The sequence below is a fragment of the Colletotrichum costaricense genome, assembly GCF_030867565.1.
Source record: "Colletotrichum costaricense strain IMI 309622 chromosome Unknown Scaffold_7.1, whole genome shotgun sequence".
NCBI classification, from domain to species: domain Eukaryota; kingdom Fungi; phylum Ascomycota; class Sordariomycetes; order Glomerellales; family Glomerellaceae; genus Colletotrichum; species Colletotrichum costaricense.
In genome coordinates, this window is record NW_026848236.1 from 1,706,531 (window position 1) to 1,720,813 (window position 14,283).

At 39.8% G+C, this 14,283-nt stretch overlaps 4 protein-coding genes across 4 annotated transcripts; 1 reads left to right on the forward strand and 3 right to left on the reverse strand.

Moving 5' to 3' along the window:
• Positions 1-5,723: 5,723 nt before the first annotated feature.
• On the reverse strand, positions 5,724-6,472 carry CCOS01_07739 (prefoldin; the record flags this gene model as incomplete). Its single annotated transcript, XM_060455902.1, has 5 exons — positions 5,724-5,761; positions 5,848-5,965; positions 6,031-6,140; positions 6,201-6,362; positions 6,448-6,472. 5 exons carry the CDS (start codon positions 6,470-6,472, stop codon positions 5,724-5,726), a joined length of 453 nt encoding a protein of 150 aa, XP_060313794.1.
• A 574-nt stretch (positions 6,473-7,046) lies between these two features.
• CCOS01_07740 (prolyl-tRNA synthetase) lies at positions 7,047-9,278 on the reverse strand (the record flags this gene model as incomplete). The annotated part of the gene is made up of 7 exons (XM_060455903.1): positions 7,047-8,395; positions 8,457-8,586; positions 8,637-8,719; positions 8,779-8,869; positions 8,930-8,970; positions 9,029-9,122; positions 9,183-9,278. 7 exons carry the CDS (start codon positions 9,276-9,278, stop codon positions 7,047-7,049), a joined length of 1,884 nt encoding a protein of 627 aa, XP_060313795.1.
• An 803-nt stretch (positions 9,279-10,081) lies between these two features.
• On the forward strand, positions 10,082-13,331 carry CCOS01_07741 (CBF/Mak21 family protein; the record flags this gene model as incomplete). Its single annotated transcript, XM_060455904.1, has 4 exons — positions 10,082-10,732; positions 10,790-11,877; positions 11,945-12,455; positions 12,510-13,331. 4 exons carry the CDS (start codon positions 10,082-10,084, stop codon positions 13,329-13,331), a joined length of 3,072 nt encoding a protein of 1,023 aa, XP_060313796.1.
• Positions 13,332-13,437: 106 nt separating this feature from the next.
• Positions 13,438-14,082, reverse strand: CCOS01_07742 (uncharacterized protein; the record flags this gene model as incomplete). The annotated part of the gene is made up of 4 exons (XM_060455905.1): positions 13,438-13,719; positions 13,778-13,806; positions 13,860-13,983; positions 14,026-14,082. The coding sequence occupies 4 exons, from the start codon at positions 14,080-14,082 to the stop codon at positions 13,438-13,440; spliced, it is 492 nt and encodes a 163-aa protein (XP_060313797.1).
• Between the last annotated feature and the right edge of the window lie 201 nt (positions 14,083-14,283).

Below are 14,283 nucleotides of genomic sequence, written 5' to 3' on the forward strand. Positions count from 1 at the left end.
ATAAGGCGGGCCGGATTCTAAAAGGACTTACTTATTTATAATTAATTAATCTTAACTAAATTATTATTATTATTATTACGCTACTATTACTACTACTACTATTACTAACGTTATAATACTCTTTAAATTACTAATTAAAAATTTTAATAACTATAATACGTATAAAGATCTTTTTATTTATATTTATTTATTTATTCTACTTTTACTAGCTACTCGGGCGGTTCTTAATATTATTTATATAGTATTAATATATAGTATTAATAAATACTCCTACTATCTCGTTAAACTATTTTTTTTCTTAGATTTTCTACTTTTTTAAATTTCCCTCTTATAAAGTTTATAACTACGCTTTTTATTTATATACATATTTTACTTTTACTAGCTATTCGGGCGGTTCTTAATATTACTTATATAGTATTAATATAGAGTTTTACTATTAGGGTAGTACTATTCAGCTATTGGGGCAGTAACCCACTTTTCGGACTAGTAAGGGCTTATAAATATAAAGCTCGGACTACGACCCTATACCTATACCCGCTATACTTACCTACGGGCTACTTAGCGTAATTACTTATAATTATATAATAATTTCTTTCCGGCTTTATAAGTATAAAAGATCGACCTTAACGGGATTACGCTTTTAAAAAAAATTATATAATATAATATACTTTTTAATTATATAATATATATAATATATCTTAAGTACGTACTTAACGTAATATAATAATTTCGATATAAAAACTATTATTTAATTTAGGATAAATAAGCTACTTTATAATAGCGCTAATTAAAAAGGTTAATAATAGAGGTTGGCCGTAATAGTTAGTTATAATAATTAGCTATAATAGTTAGCTATAATAGTTAGAAGCGGCCTTTTTTAACTATAGAGGTTCTAAACTTTAATGATAATGTAGAGGTTTCTAAAAAAAGGGCTAAATAAGCTAATATTTATTACTTTTTAAAGCTTATAAAGATTCTTTTTAATAATCCGTAGTTATAAACTTTATAAGAGGGAAAGTTAAAAAGTTAGAAAATCTAAAACAAAGAGTCTATTAAGATAATAGGAGTATTTATTAATATTATATATTAATACTATATAATTAATATTAAGAACCGCCCGAGTAACTAGTAAAGGTAGAATAAAAAAATAAATAAAGATTCTTTTTATTTTTATTATTTCTAATATTACCTAAAGCTACTCTCTATTTAAACTAAATAAATTTATTAAATGAATTTATTAAATAAACTTATTAATATATAAACTACTACTCCCCCCCGATAGAGCAATTTGCCAGGGCCGTACTATATATTACGTATTAAAGAAAACTAAGTATATTACGCTCTATACTTAATTACTAATTAAAACTCCCGACCTTTCCTTATTTTTAATTATTTAGAGGGCGAGCTATACTTATTTTAATATATATAAAACCTCTTAATACTAACTTATATAAGTAGTTAGATCTTATATTATATACTCCTTTTTATTAAAAATTAAGGGGCCCTTTATATATTCTTTTATATTTATAATATAGCTTATATTAAAGGGATTTTTAGTTTTATAATATATAATTCCTAAATTAATATTAATATATTAAATTTTAATATCTATATTAGCTTAGCTATTTATAGCGTTTGTATTATTACTTAGCTAAATTCTATATTATTCTAAAGTACTTTACTAATCCTTAGGTATATTTATATTAATTATAATAGTTATAATATCGAGCTAGCTAAAGAGGGCGCTTAGTTTAAAAGGGGTAGACTTATTAATAAGTATTTTTAGCTTATTAATTATTAATTATATACTAGGAGAGTAGGTTCTCGTCGAGGTAGTAGTTTATAAATTAATAAGTTTATTTAGTAAATTTATTTAGTAAATTTATTTAGTTTAAATAGAGCTTTAGGTAATATTAGAAGCGATAAGGATAGAAAGAATTTTTATAAACTTTAGTATAAAGAGTAGTAAATATTAGCCTATTTAGCCCTTTTTTTAAAAACCTCTACGTCGCTATTAAAGTTTAGAACTTTTATAGTTAAAAAAGGCCGCTTTTAATTATTATAGCTAACTATTATAGCTAATTATTATAACTAACTTTTATTATTAACCTTTTTAGCTAGTATTATTATTAAAAAGGGTAGCTTACTTATTCTAAATTATATAGCGATTTTTATATTAAAATTATTATATTATATTAAGCGCGTACTTAGGGTATATTATATATATTATATAATTAAAAAGTATACTATATTATATAATTTCTTTTAAAAACGTAATCCTATTAAGGTCGATCTTTTGCGCTTATAAAGCCGGAAAAAAACTATTATATAAACTACTACTCTACTCTTAGTATATAATTAGTAATTAGTAAGCTAAAAATGCCCGTTAATAAGTCTACCCCTCTTAGGCTAGGTACCCTTAGCTAGCTTAATATTATAATTATTATAACTAACGTAAATACGTTTAAAAAGTAATAAAATACTTTTTAATAATACGGAATTTAGCTAAGTAATATTATAAGTACTGTAAATAATTAGGCTAGTACGGATATTAAGATTTAATATATTAATACTAGCTTAATTATAATAATTATAATAAACGGGCTAGAGGTATATAAGGTTAGGGTAATAAACTAGTACTTTAAATAGCTTTTATAAGCCCCCCTAAGTAATAATAATATTTATATAAAAGAATAGATTATATTAGACTTAGTTACTTATATAGGCTAATATTAAGAGGTTTTATATATATTAAAATAAGTAAAGCTCGCTTTATAAATAAGTAGTAAAAGATTAGGAGTTATTAATAAAAGGGAGATAATAATCGAGTTAGTTAATTACTATTTTAGTTAGTAATTAAGTATAGAGCGTATTATACTTAGTTTTTCTTAATATATAATATATAGTACGGCCCTAGTAAATTACTCCGTTAGGGGGATTACTTATAGTTATAATTACTTACGGTCGCTATAATTATAAACTTTATAAAAAATAAAGTTAAAAAAATAAAAAATTTAAAAACAAAATTAGTTTAATAAGATAGTAAAAGTATTTATTAATACTATATATTAATATTATATAAATAATATCGAGAACTACCCGAGTAGCTAATAAAAGTAGAATATTAAAATAAATAATAAAATACTTTTTTTTATTAAGTTAAATAAATAATATACTTAGTAACGTAAGTGCTAATAATATAAATTAGCTCGTTCCCCCTAACGGAGTAATCTACTAGGGCCGTACTGTGTATTACGTATTAGGGAAAACTAGGTATATTACGCTTTATACTTAATTACTAATTAAAACTCCCGACCTTCCCCCGCCCGTTTAGAGGGCGAGCTATACCTACTTTAACGTATATAAAACCTCTTAATACTAGCTTATATAAATAGCTAAATCTTATATTATATACTCCTTCTTATTAAGGGTTAGGGGGCCCCTTATATATTCTTTTATATCTATAATATAGCCTATATTAAAGGGATTTTTAGCTCTATAAAATATAATTTCTAAGCTAATATTAATATATTAAATCTTAATATTCGTATTAGCCCGGCTATTTATAGTATTCGTATTATTACTTAGCTAAATTCCGTATTATTAAAAAATACTTTATTAATCCTCGGGTATACTTACGTTAGTTATAATAGTTATAGCGTCGAGCTAGCTAAGGGCGCCTAGCCCGAGAGGGGTAAACTTATCGATAGGTATTTTTAGCTTACTAATTACTAACTATATACTAAGAGAGTAGTAGTTTATATATTAATAAGTTTATTTAATAGATTTATTTAGTAGATTTATTTAGTAAATTTATTTAGTAAATTTATTTAGTTTAAATAGAGCTTTAAGTGATATTAGAAGCGATAAAAATAAAAAAAATCTTTACGAGCTTTAGTATAAAGAGTAGTAAATATTAGCCTATTTAGCCCTTTTTTTAAAAACCTCTACGTTATTATTAAAGTTTAGAACCTTTATAGTTAAGGGCCGCTTCTAACTATTATAGCTAATTATTATAGCTAATTATTATAGCTAACCTCTATTATTAACCTTTTTAACCGGCGCTATTATTAAAAAGGGTAGCTTACTTATCCCGAATTATATAGCGGTTTTTATATTAAAATTATTATATTATATTAAGCGCGTACTTAGGGTATATTATGCGTATTATATAGTTAAAAAGTATATTATATTGTGTAATTTCCTTTAAAAGCATAATTTTATTAAGGTCGATCTTTTGTACTTATAAAGCCGGAAAAAAACTATTATATAAATTAGCTCGTTAATATTATAATATATACTAAATAAGTAGCGTATATAAGGAGTATTATTATAAAAATTACGGAAGCCCTTTTGGAAATTATATTTAATATTAAGTATATTTTAAATACGTAAAATAGTAAATATTTTAACGAATACTTAGTAATAATATAGTAAAAGAATTATAATTAAAAAATAATATAAAATTTAAAATATTATAAAAAGAAAAGATATAGTAATATAGGAAAAAGTTCGTAAAATAGTTATTAAATAAAAGGGGAAAAGAAAAAGTAAATACGTAATTAATAATAAAAAATTTTATTTTATTTTATTTAATAACTTAATAATAATAATAACCGTGAGGTTAAGTAGGCTTTTATATATTATAATAATTAAAATACTTTATTATAAATACGTATTATTAACTTAATAACCGGTTAGTATACTATTACTAAATAATAATAATAAAATATTTATTAAATAATAAAATAAGAATAACACTTTATTTTTAAATAAAAAACAATATTATTAATACCTTAAGGAATTTATTATAAATAATAATATTAATAATTTTATTATTAATATTAAAAAAAGATATTACGTAATAATTTTAAGGACTAAAGTTATATAAGGGGGGAGTAATTATAATAAATTTAGGATATAATTAGTAATAAAACGTTAATAACTTAATAATTAATATATAAATCGTATTATAAAACAACCTTTTAAAAAGTAAAGCTTATATAAAGGACTCTATAAGCTTTAGTTTTATAATATATCTATATTTATATTATAGCCTCGCTAGTTAAGTACTTATAGCCTAATCTCTTATATAACATAATAATAATAAATAGCGAGGGAAGCGTTTTTTAATTTTAATAAAAAAAACGAGGTAACGAATATATATATATATATATATATATATATATATAAGTCGAAGTTAAAAGCGTTAATAAGAAAGTTAGTCTTATTTTTAATAATAATAATAAGGGTATTTCTAATACTATACTATTATAAGCTATTATTATTTAAAAAGTAGTAAACTTAGCTAAGTAAGTAGCTTATAAAGTAGTAGTATCGGGCGCTTAGTATTATTATTAATAATCTTAAATTTTATAAAAAGGAAAGTTAAAAAGTAGAAAATCTAAAAAAATAGTCTATCGAGATAGTAAGAGTATATATTAATATTATATATTAATATTATATAATTAATATTAAGAACTATTTAAGTAATTAGTAAAGATAGAATATAAAATTAAATAAGTAACGTATTTAATATAGTTTATATATAAAACGTACGTAGTACTTTAAAAAGAATTATCCTTTATATAATATTATTAACTATACCTACGTTTACTTAATAATAACTATATTATTTAGTACCCAGTACTATAATAATAATTACGGTTCTATTTTTATATAATAGTTATAGTATTTTATTTTTCATAATACCCTATTACTACTTATGCTATTTGGCTTTGTAAAACCTTCTGCCTTAGTACTATTAGTTACACACGATCCGTTAGTATATTCTTAACCATGCTGCCCATTGCCCAGTTGTGTTTCCTAGGGACATGTGGAACTTACCATCCTCGACACTTCGCACATTTAGCGTTTTCCGCTGCACGATCACCTCGAGGTCCTGAATGTTATTCATCAAATTCTGAACCTTGGCTTCGTAGAAACGTTCGGCAGACTCGGTATCCTGCGTAACCGTTAACACACACAATGGTCAGAGGTCAGACCGAACCTCGGGCTTGATGAACATACCTTCTCGACATAGAATCCTGTGCCTACGTCGACGATGACGTGCTTTGGATCCGAAAGCTCCCCACGTACGTAGAGGGAGTTGGTTAGCGGCACCAGGACAGATTTGTCGCCTGGAGAAATGTTAACTCGGCTGGCCACTGATAAGACGGGAAAGTTGGGGGCATGCATACCATCGCCAGCACCAGGCCTGGCCTTGACACACCGAAGGCACTCCTTGAACCTGGATTGTGCGCTGTGTAGCTGGGCGAACGAGTTTGTCAAGTGCTCGAGTTCTTCTTCCAATTGCTTCTTGACCTGACTGAGTTGCTGTGTGTCCAGCGTCTCCAGATTGACTGTGGAGCCGAGTCAGCACGGAAATCGACGATGTATACCTGATCTTCATGAGGAGATGGCGGAATCTCAACCGGAAATACTCACTACTCTCGGAACCCTGAGCGGCCATGGTTGATTAAACAGGCTTGCGGGCGAACAAAGTCGTCGGGATAGATGATTGAAGTGAGTATGAGTCCCTGCTTAGTACCGAACCCTAGGCGACGGTGAAGGCCCACTTCGGACAAAAGGGCAAAAAGATAAACTTCGGGTTGCTGATGTGATTGAGACCCGATGCTGTGTCAAACTCTCGGGAGGGGACTGAGGTTTGAAGCAAGGCCTGACTACTTGATTGTCGTTCATTAACACCACTCCTTCCCATATTATTGACAGCATTTGTCGCACTTCTCGGGTGGCTATACACGTGACCGCCCCACACCGCGCAGGACATGTCTGGGCAGGCCGCCGTCGCATGTCACCCAACTCACATCGAGTTTGGTAAGATCAGTAGATAGAGAGAGGTTGCCGGGTCCCTGATGCTTCGACAGCAATGGACATACCTTTTAGCTGTGACATTAAAACGAGCTATTGGAGGCGATTTCCTATTTTCTACGATGGTAGGACATCTGATTTGGAGGTACATGAATGCCTTGTACACGCCGCGTCGCGGGCGCCTCAACGAGACGTCCTAGCGGTCTTCATTCTGCTCAGAGCTGTTCGAGCAACTCTGCCACACGCTGGCGTAGCTCTCTAAGCGGTACCATTTCTTTGATCCCGAATCTGCGGCATTGGACCTCACAATTACCTGTCTCTTTCCATACTTTACCCAGTATGACTAGGACTGGATAACCTACCAAGTCTGCGTCATTCAGCTTCCAACCGAAGGACGCCGACCTATCATCCAGCACCGTGTCAATGCCCCCTGTGGCGATCTCATCATACACTTGACTAGCATCTTCAGCTAGAGTAGGAGTGGAAATCACCACGACTTCGTAAGGGGCAATCACGCGCGGCCATTGTAGGCCCTTCGTGTCTGTCAGATGCTCAGCTACGGCCCCTATGAGTCGGGAGACGCCAATTCCATGGCACCCCATCTGCATAGGTGTCTTTTCCTCAGCCAAAGCTGGCTGACCATCGTGCTGACTTGAATTCGCACGAGTTGGTACGGATACTGTTGCATCGAGTGGCTCCGAGTATCGAGTTCCTAGGTAGAATGTGTGCCCAAGCTCCAGCGCCTTCTGCAGCTCGAGAACGCCACTGTCGCAGCAAGGGCATCTGTCACCATCGCGAGCCGCGAGCAGGTGGATTGGTTGTCCAACTTGAGTTCTGGTAATGATGGTTGAGTCTACTCCATCTTCGGGAACATCCAACCCTGACAAAGGCGATGATTTACTTTCTTCTCGTAGAACCTCTTCTAGGTTGCTGGTCAATGTGGAGTGTATGATGTTAATGATTTGGGGCCGGGTGGCCGCAGTGTCCGTGCTAGAACTCGTTGATGTAATAGCTGCCCGCCACAGTGATACGGCATTCTCAGTGCTTGCGTCCAGATCAGCGACAATTGTCTTGATGGCCGAAATCCTGAGATCTTTCTCTCCGTTAGATTCATCCTGGCTTCGGCCTGGATACCAGGCATTCACCAAGGTCTTGCGGTCTTTACTGATGCCTCGCCACACCCTTATTGAAGCAGATGCAGGACTTGGGGCTTCAGTCGGACCGCATGGTCCTGTGCTGTCGACGGCCGCTGTCCTTGGCTCGGCGACCTCGGCGTTAGCAGCGTAGCTACAAGTATTGCAGGTGACCAGAGTGTCCTCCCCAATTGAGGTGGGCAAGTGATACTCATGGCTCAGATCGCCTCCCATGTCGCCGGAGCTCGCTTTGGCTACTTTCACCGGCAGCTTCAGTGCTTTGAAAACGCCGGTGTATGCCGACTGGACCTTCTTATAGGTCTCTAAGGCCGAATTCGCGGAGACATCAAAAGTATAGAGGTCCTTCATGGTGAACTCGCGGGTTCTTAGTAGTCCATGGCGCGGACGAAGTTCGTCACGGAATTTGCGCGCTAGTGATTTCAACATGAGTTATTGGGTTGCAAAAGAGGTCTGTGAAGTTTCTGTGCTCACTGATCTGATAGAGGCGAAGGGGCAGTTCTTTGTAGGATTTCACAGTCTTCGCCACTAGAGTAGTAATCTCTTCTTCGTGGGTGGGCGACAGCATGTATTTGGACCCTTTGCGGTCCTCGAAGCCGAAGAGCTTTGCCAGTCAGCCGTAGGATCAAGGTTTTTGAGACAGCATGCACTGACCTCAGCCTCTAGTTGTGTAAGACGGCCACTCCTCTCCCAGAGGTCCTTGGACGTAATGGTTGACAGAGCTACTCTCGAGGCTCCTGTGGCAGACGTCAGTAAATGGCAGCGGCCGGCAACCGAGGTGTACGAGAAAACTTACCGAGTTCTTGCATGTAATAGTCAATGACGCCCTCGAGTTTCCGTTGGACACGCTGGCCAAGAGGAAGTAGATGGAAAATGCCAGAGTGTGACTGAAATATGAGGAATGAGCAAAATCTCCCATCTCAATACCCCTTCACCGAATCACCTACCTGTCGCAAGAATCCGGCGCGAACAAGCTTTTCATAGGCGCCTGAGTTTCTGAATTGAGCATGCTGACAATCGAGATAGGCAGCATGCGATAGACCTACCTTCGCCTCGTTCAGGTGTCATTCCTCCGGTAGGGACCCAAACAGTTGACAGTCGATTCCTGGTGCTACCAGCGCGGTAGCCGCGGCTGAATGACTGATGGCATGTAAGCAATGTCATATGAGTTTATTGCTTCAAAGGCATATGTGTACCTACCTGGCTACTGCCATTGAACGGTAAGTTGCCATGGCTTGCCTTCGTGCTATGAGGCGTCGACAAGATAGGGAGTCTCCATGCGCGACTGAAAGACATGTTGCCGTCGAAAGTAAGTACGCCAGCTGACGAGGTAACTCTGGAACACGTTCGCTGACCAACACTCTCAAGTGAGTTGCTGGTTCAGTAGCGATGACCAATATCTTCACCTTGAAAGCCTCCACCAAGATGGGATGATAGTGGTGATTGATCAACCCTTGAACGAGCTGGCCGCTTGAGGACTTGTCAATCGGGAATCAGCAAATGGCACAGGCTGGCAATGGACAATTGATTAGTGAGACTGGCGCGAAGACAAGATCTACTCTTATTGGGGTCACAAGAGGCCAGGTGATGGAGGCTACGTCAAATTTTGTTTGACCACAATCTTGGATTACTTTGGATGAGAGGGCTATTAGCGACAAATTGGCTTACCTAGGTAGACGGGGCCAGATGGATGCGCGACCCGAATTTATAGCGTTATTACCTTACTCCGAGTTGCCTTGGGTACTCCAAGTTGGAGATGACAATACAGATTGGTAACATTCATTTGGGTTTACCGTTCCACTTAAGGAGGTATCCGTACCTAGACCGGGAGGCTCGACCACGACTTCGACCACCTCAGGTCCCGTCACGTTGCCGTCCCTGCTTATCGATAAGAAAGTTGACCCCACTCCTGGCTCTCAATGCCTTTTTTTTTTCTTGCGACAACCTTTCCTCGCTGCATTGCAGGTTCTGCTTCTTGTACATTTTGGTGTAACACAGGGGATTTTTCTCTCCTTCACACGGTTCGTTATTGTGTTCTTCAATCATTTATCCAGGACTCTCCCTCTTCTTTTGGCTGCGGTCGTAACCTGAAATACATGATGGGCAAGCCAAAGAGGCAATCTGCCGGCAGGGCTCGACAGCCAGTGTCCTTGAACCCGGAATCATTTTCGAATCTCACAGCCAAGATCGAGGGAAAACTAGGCAAAGCTGTCAAAGATAACTCAACCGATAACAAGAAGCGCAAACACGTCTCCGACGAGCCATTGGAGAGCTCGCATCAACGGAAAAAGCACGCCCATCGTCGCGACAAGTCCACGAGCGGGCGAGGCGACATTACGACCAAGGTGAAGGGCAAGAAAGGCGCGCTCCTCAACCGCGAGGATCTCCTTGAGGAGATCAGGGCTTTGGGAGGAGACGAAGAGGACCTGAAGCTCATCGGAGACATTGATTCGGACGACGAGGACGCCGCTGAGGAAGCCAACTCTCTGGCCAATATTGACGGAAAGCTTCAGAGTGAGCTTGCTGCTTTCGCAGCCCAGCTCGGCCTCCAGCAACATCACGAAGCAGCAACAGCCCAGGATGCAGAAGAATCCCCGGAGGAGGAGGAGACAGAGGAGGACGAAGCGAGCGAGGCAGATGAAGTTGGTGAAAGCGACGACCAGTCTGCCCAGGAGGACGCAGCTGCAGAAGTCCATGCACCGCAACAACCTCCCCGTAAGGATGTCAAAGATACGTTCAAGAAGCAGTTCGTGAGCAGCCACCTGACCCAAGTTCCCGTCATGCATATGCTGACCTGTGCCCGCCAGAAATTCGAACCTCGTGCTGATTGGCACGGGGCGGAACTGAGCCAGCTCCCAGACCCTACGTCCCCCGAAGTGAATGGTTTCCTTGGCGTCATCAGTGCTCTCAAAGCTCATGCAGTCGCTCTTCTGGAGGCGGATGCGGCAGCGTACAATAAGAGCGTCCTGGCATCATCCTCTCGAAAGTTCCTCTCCACCATCATGTCTTCCGGAACGCTCTCCGACAAAGTCTCTGCTCTCACCTTGGCAATTCAAGAGTCACCACTGCACAATGTCAAGGCTTTTGAGTCTCTCCTAGGCCTTGCGTCCAAAAGGAGTCGTGCTCAGGCCATTGGCGCTCTTGGCGCTCTGGTTGATCTGCTCGGTCCGGGTCTAGTCCTACCCCCTAATAGGAGACTGCGTGCCTTTCAGACTCAACCTGGTCTCATTGGAGTTCTGCAGCGATCCTCTGTCAAGAATTGGAACTCCAGCCAAGCCTTACCGGGTCGCTTAACGGATGCACACCTCATCCAGTGGGCTTACGAGGATTGGCTCAAGATATCATACTTCAAGATCATCCAGCTCCTTGAGGTCTGGTGCAACGACGAGATTGAATACTCTCGCACCCGTTCCATCGACTTTGTCTACGGCCTGCTCAAGGACAAGCCCGAGCAAGAGACCAATTTGCTCAGGCTCTTGGTTAACAAAATGGGCGACAAGGACCGCAAGATTGCCTCAAGAGTTTCCTACCTTCTTCTTCAGCTTCAGAACACCCACCCCGGAATGAAGCAGGTTGTGATCAAGGGCATAGAGCAGGAAGTTCTACTCCGACCAGGTCAAACTTTCAGGGCCAAGTACCACGCTACGAACACTCTGAACCAGACGATACTGAGCAACCGCGAAGGTGGCACGGCAGAGGCACTGCTCCGCATTTATTTTGAGATTTTTGTTACTCTTCTCAACAGTTCCGCACTTGGCAAAGCATCTGCCGAAAGTCAGCAGGATCGTGCTTCCAAAGAGACTGGCGTTACAACGGAGACAGCCGATAAGCTGGTTACCGCAGTATTGACAGGTATCAACCGCGCTGTGCCGTTCGTGGCCGAGCAAGACCCGATGTAAGTATTGCTTTTTCAATGGTTTCTGTGCTTCTGAATTTTCGAAGTAACTGACACTCGCATGCAGCCTCGAATCCCAAATGGACACTCTTTTCCGAATTGCGCACTCGACGAACTTCAACACAAGTATTCAGGCGCTAATTCTGATTCAGCAAATATCGGTGTCAAGGCACCTGGCTTCCGACAGGTTCTACAGGACGTTGTACGAATCCTTGCTGGATCCGCGACTTGCCAACTCCTCTAAACAAGCCCTTTATTTGAACCTGATTCTGAAGTCTCTCAAGGCCGATGTTGACACGAGGCGGATTAAGGCCTTTGCGAAGAGAATGTTGCAGATTCTCAACTTGCACCAGCCTGCTTTCGTCTGTGGCTTGATATACGTGGTGTTCCAACTGCGGACTCAGTTCCCCGACCTTAGAGCACTCCTTGAAGAACCAGAGGATAACGACACAGAAGAGGCGACTAGCCAGCCCTCGGCAGAGGATCAGAATGTATCTGTTTCTAGAGGAAGTGTGTACGATGGCCGCAAAAGAAACCCAGAACATAGCAATGCTCAGAACAGCTGTCTCTGGGAAATTGTAAGCTTGTACCTGTGTTTGAGTTCACGAGACTCCGTTTGCTAATGAATGCAGATACCACCCCTCACTCACTTCCACCCGTCCGTGTCTCTACTGGCCGCAAGTCTGTTCTCAAATGAGAAGCAGATGGCTAAACCCGACCTAGAGAGCCATAGCTTGATCAGATTCCTCGACAAGTTTGTGTACCGCAGCCCGAAGGCGGCAGAGACTGCTAGGGGAGCATCTATCATGCAGCCGGTCCGCAATCCTGATTCTGGCAGTATCTGGCTCGCGAAGAGAACTGGCTCAGGTGCAGCTGCGCCAATTAATACGCCTAAGTTCTGGAACAAGAAGGTAGACCAGGTCGCAGCGGAGGATATCTTCTTCCACGAATACTTCAAGCAAGCGGGCAAGAAGGTCGAGGGTGGTAAGAAGATCACTGAACAATCGTCATCTGGACTAGATGAGGTCAGTGCCGAGGATGACGCCGAACAAGAGGATGAGATTTGGAAGGCCTTAACTGCCTCGCATCCCGATGGTCCAATCGAGAGTGACGATGACGACCTTGACATGGATGGATTCGACGACAGCGATGACGAGTCCGATGGTGGCGTTATCTTCTCTGACGGCTCCGACGCCGAACTTTCGGATGGCGACGAAGATGACGGAGACGACGAAGATGCTGGCGAACTCCATGGCGAGGAAGGAGACGACGATGAGGCGATGGAGGATGAGGGTGGCCCCGAGCTGTCTGCAGTACCTGGAGAGGCCGAGGAAACTAGCCAGAAGAGCAAGAGCGCCGCCCGATCATCCAGGAGGAAACTCAAGGACTTGCCCATGTTTGCGTCGGCAGATGATTATGCCGAACTCTTGGCGGCAGAGGAGGAGGACATGTAATCGGACCAAGAAATTCTCAATAGATATCATATTGTATGTCTGGGTTAGAAAAGCCCATGAGATGAGAACTCCTGATCAACTCGCTCCCGGCCCATCCCATATCTACCTATGTGTCAAACCACTCAAGGTCGTCATCTTTAGTGAATATGGCTCTATACGTCTTGTCTCCATCCGAATGCTCAGTCTCTTCAGTGTGAATGCTGTGAAGTTTTGGCGGCTCAGCTCCGGGCACGAAGGCGCGGAAGTGAATGTAGGCAGGCCCCGACTCAGGTAGGGCTGGGATTCGGACCTTGCCAAAGAGGTGGATTCCGTAAGCCGAACTGGCAACTCTTACGGCCACAAAGTTGTCCGGGCCAAAAGCGGCTAGTTGGTGATCGTCGAGGTGTTGCTAGGATCTGTTTGAGCGGACGCGATGGCAAGGCGTGGCAAAATGATGATTGACTTACAACAGCCTGAAAATACTCGGGCTCGTGCTCTGATGATGGAGTGTCAGTCCATGGCTTGTTTCCAGTGGAGAATGTGACTTACTTTGATGCTCACGTCGGATGTGGAGAAGCTCTTTTTTGAGATCGTGCGCGATCTCTTGGAATACCTTGATGGACTCTTCCTTAGGCGCGTGCACAGCGCCCAGATCTACGGTTTCTGCCGTGGCCTAGAATGGACGGAGCACGGCAATAGGTCAGCCGGTGTCAACATGACAGTAGGTCGTTTGCTTATTCGGCATGCGGAGGAAAATGAAAGGCAGTACCATTGCGTGTGTTGCTATATCTTTCTGCCGAATTCCTAGCAGCCGTTATGTGATGTTTGTTGTTAGATGGGACGAGTATAAGATGAAGTTGGTTGACAGTGAATGCCAGAACCAACTGAACGACTGCCTCGTGGACGGCGGTGTCTCATTAAAGTACCAGAAGGCCAAAGGTCAGATGAGGGGTATGTATCCATCTGTACCAGG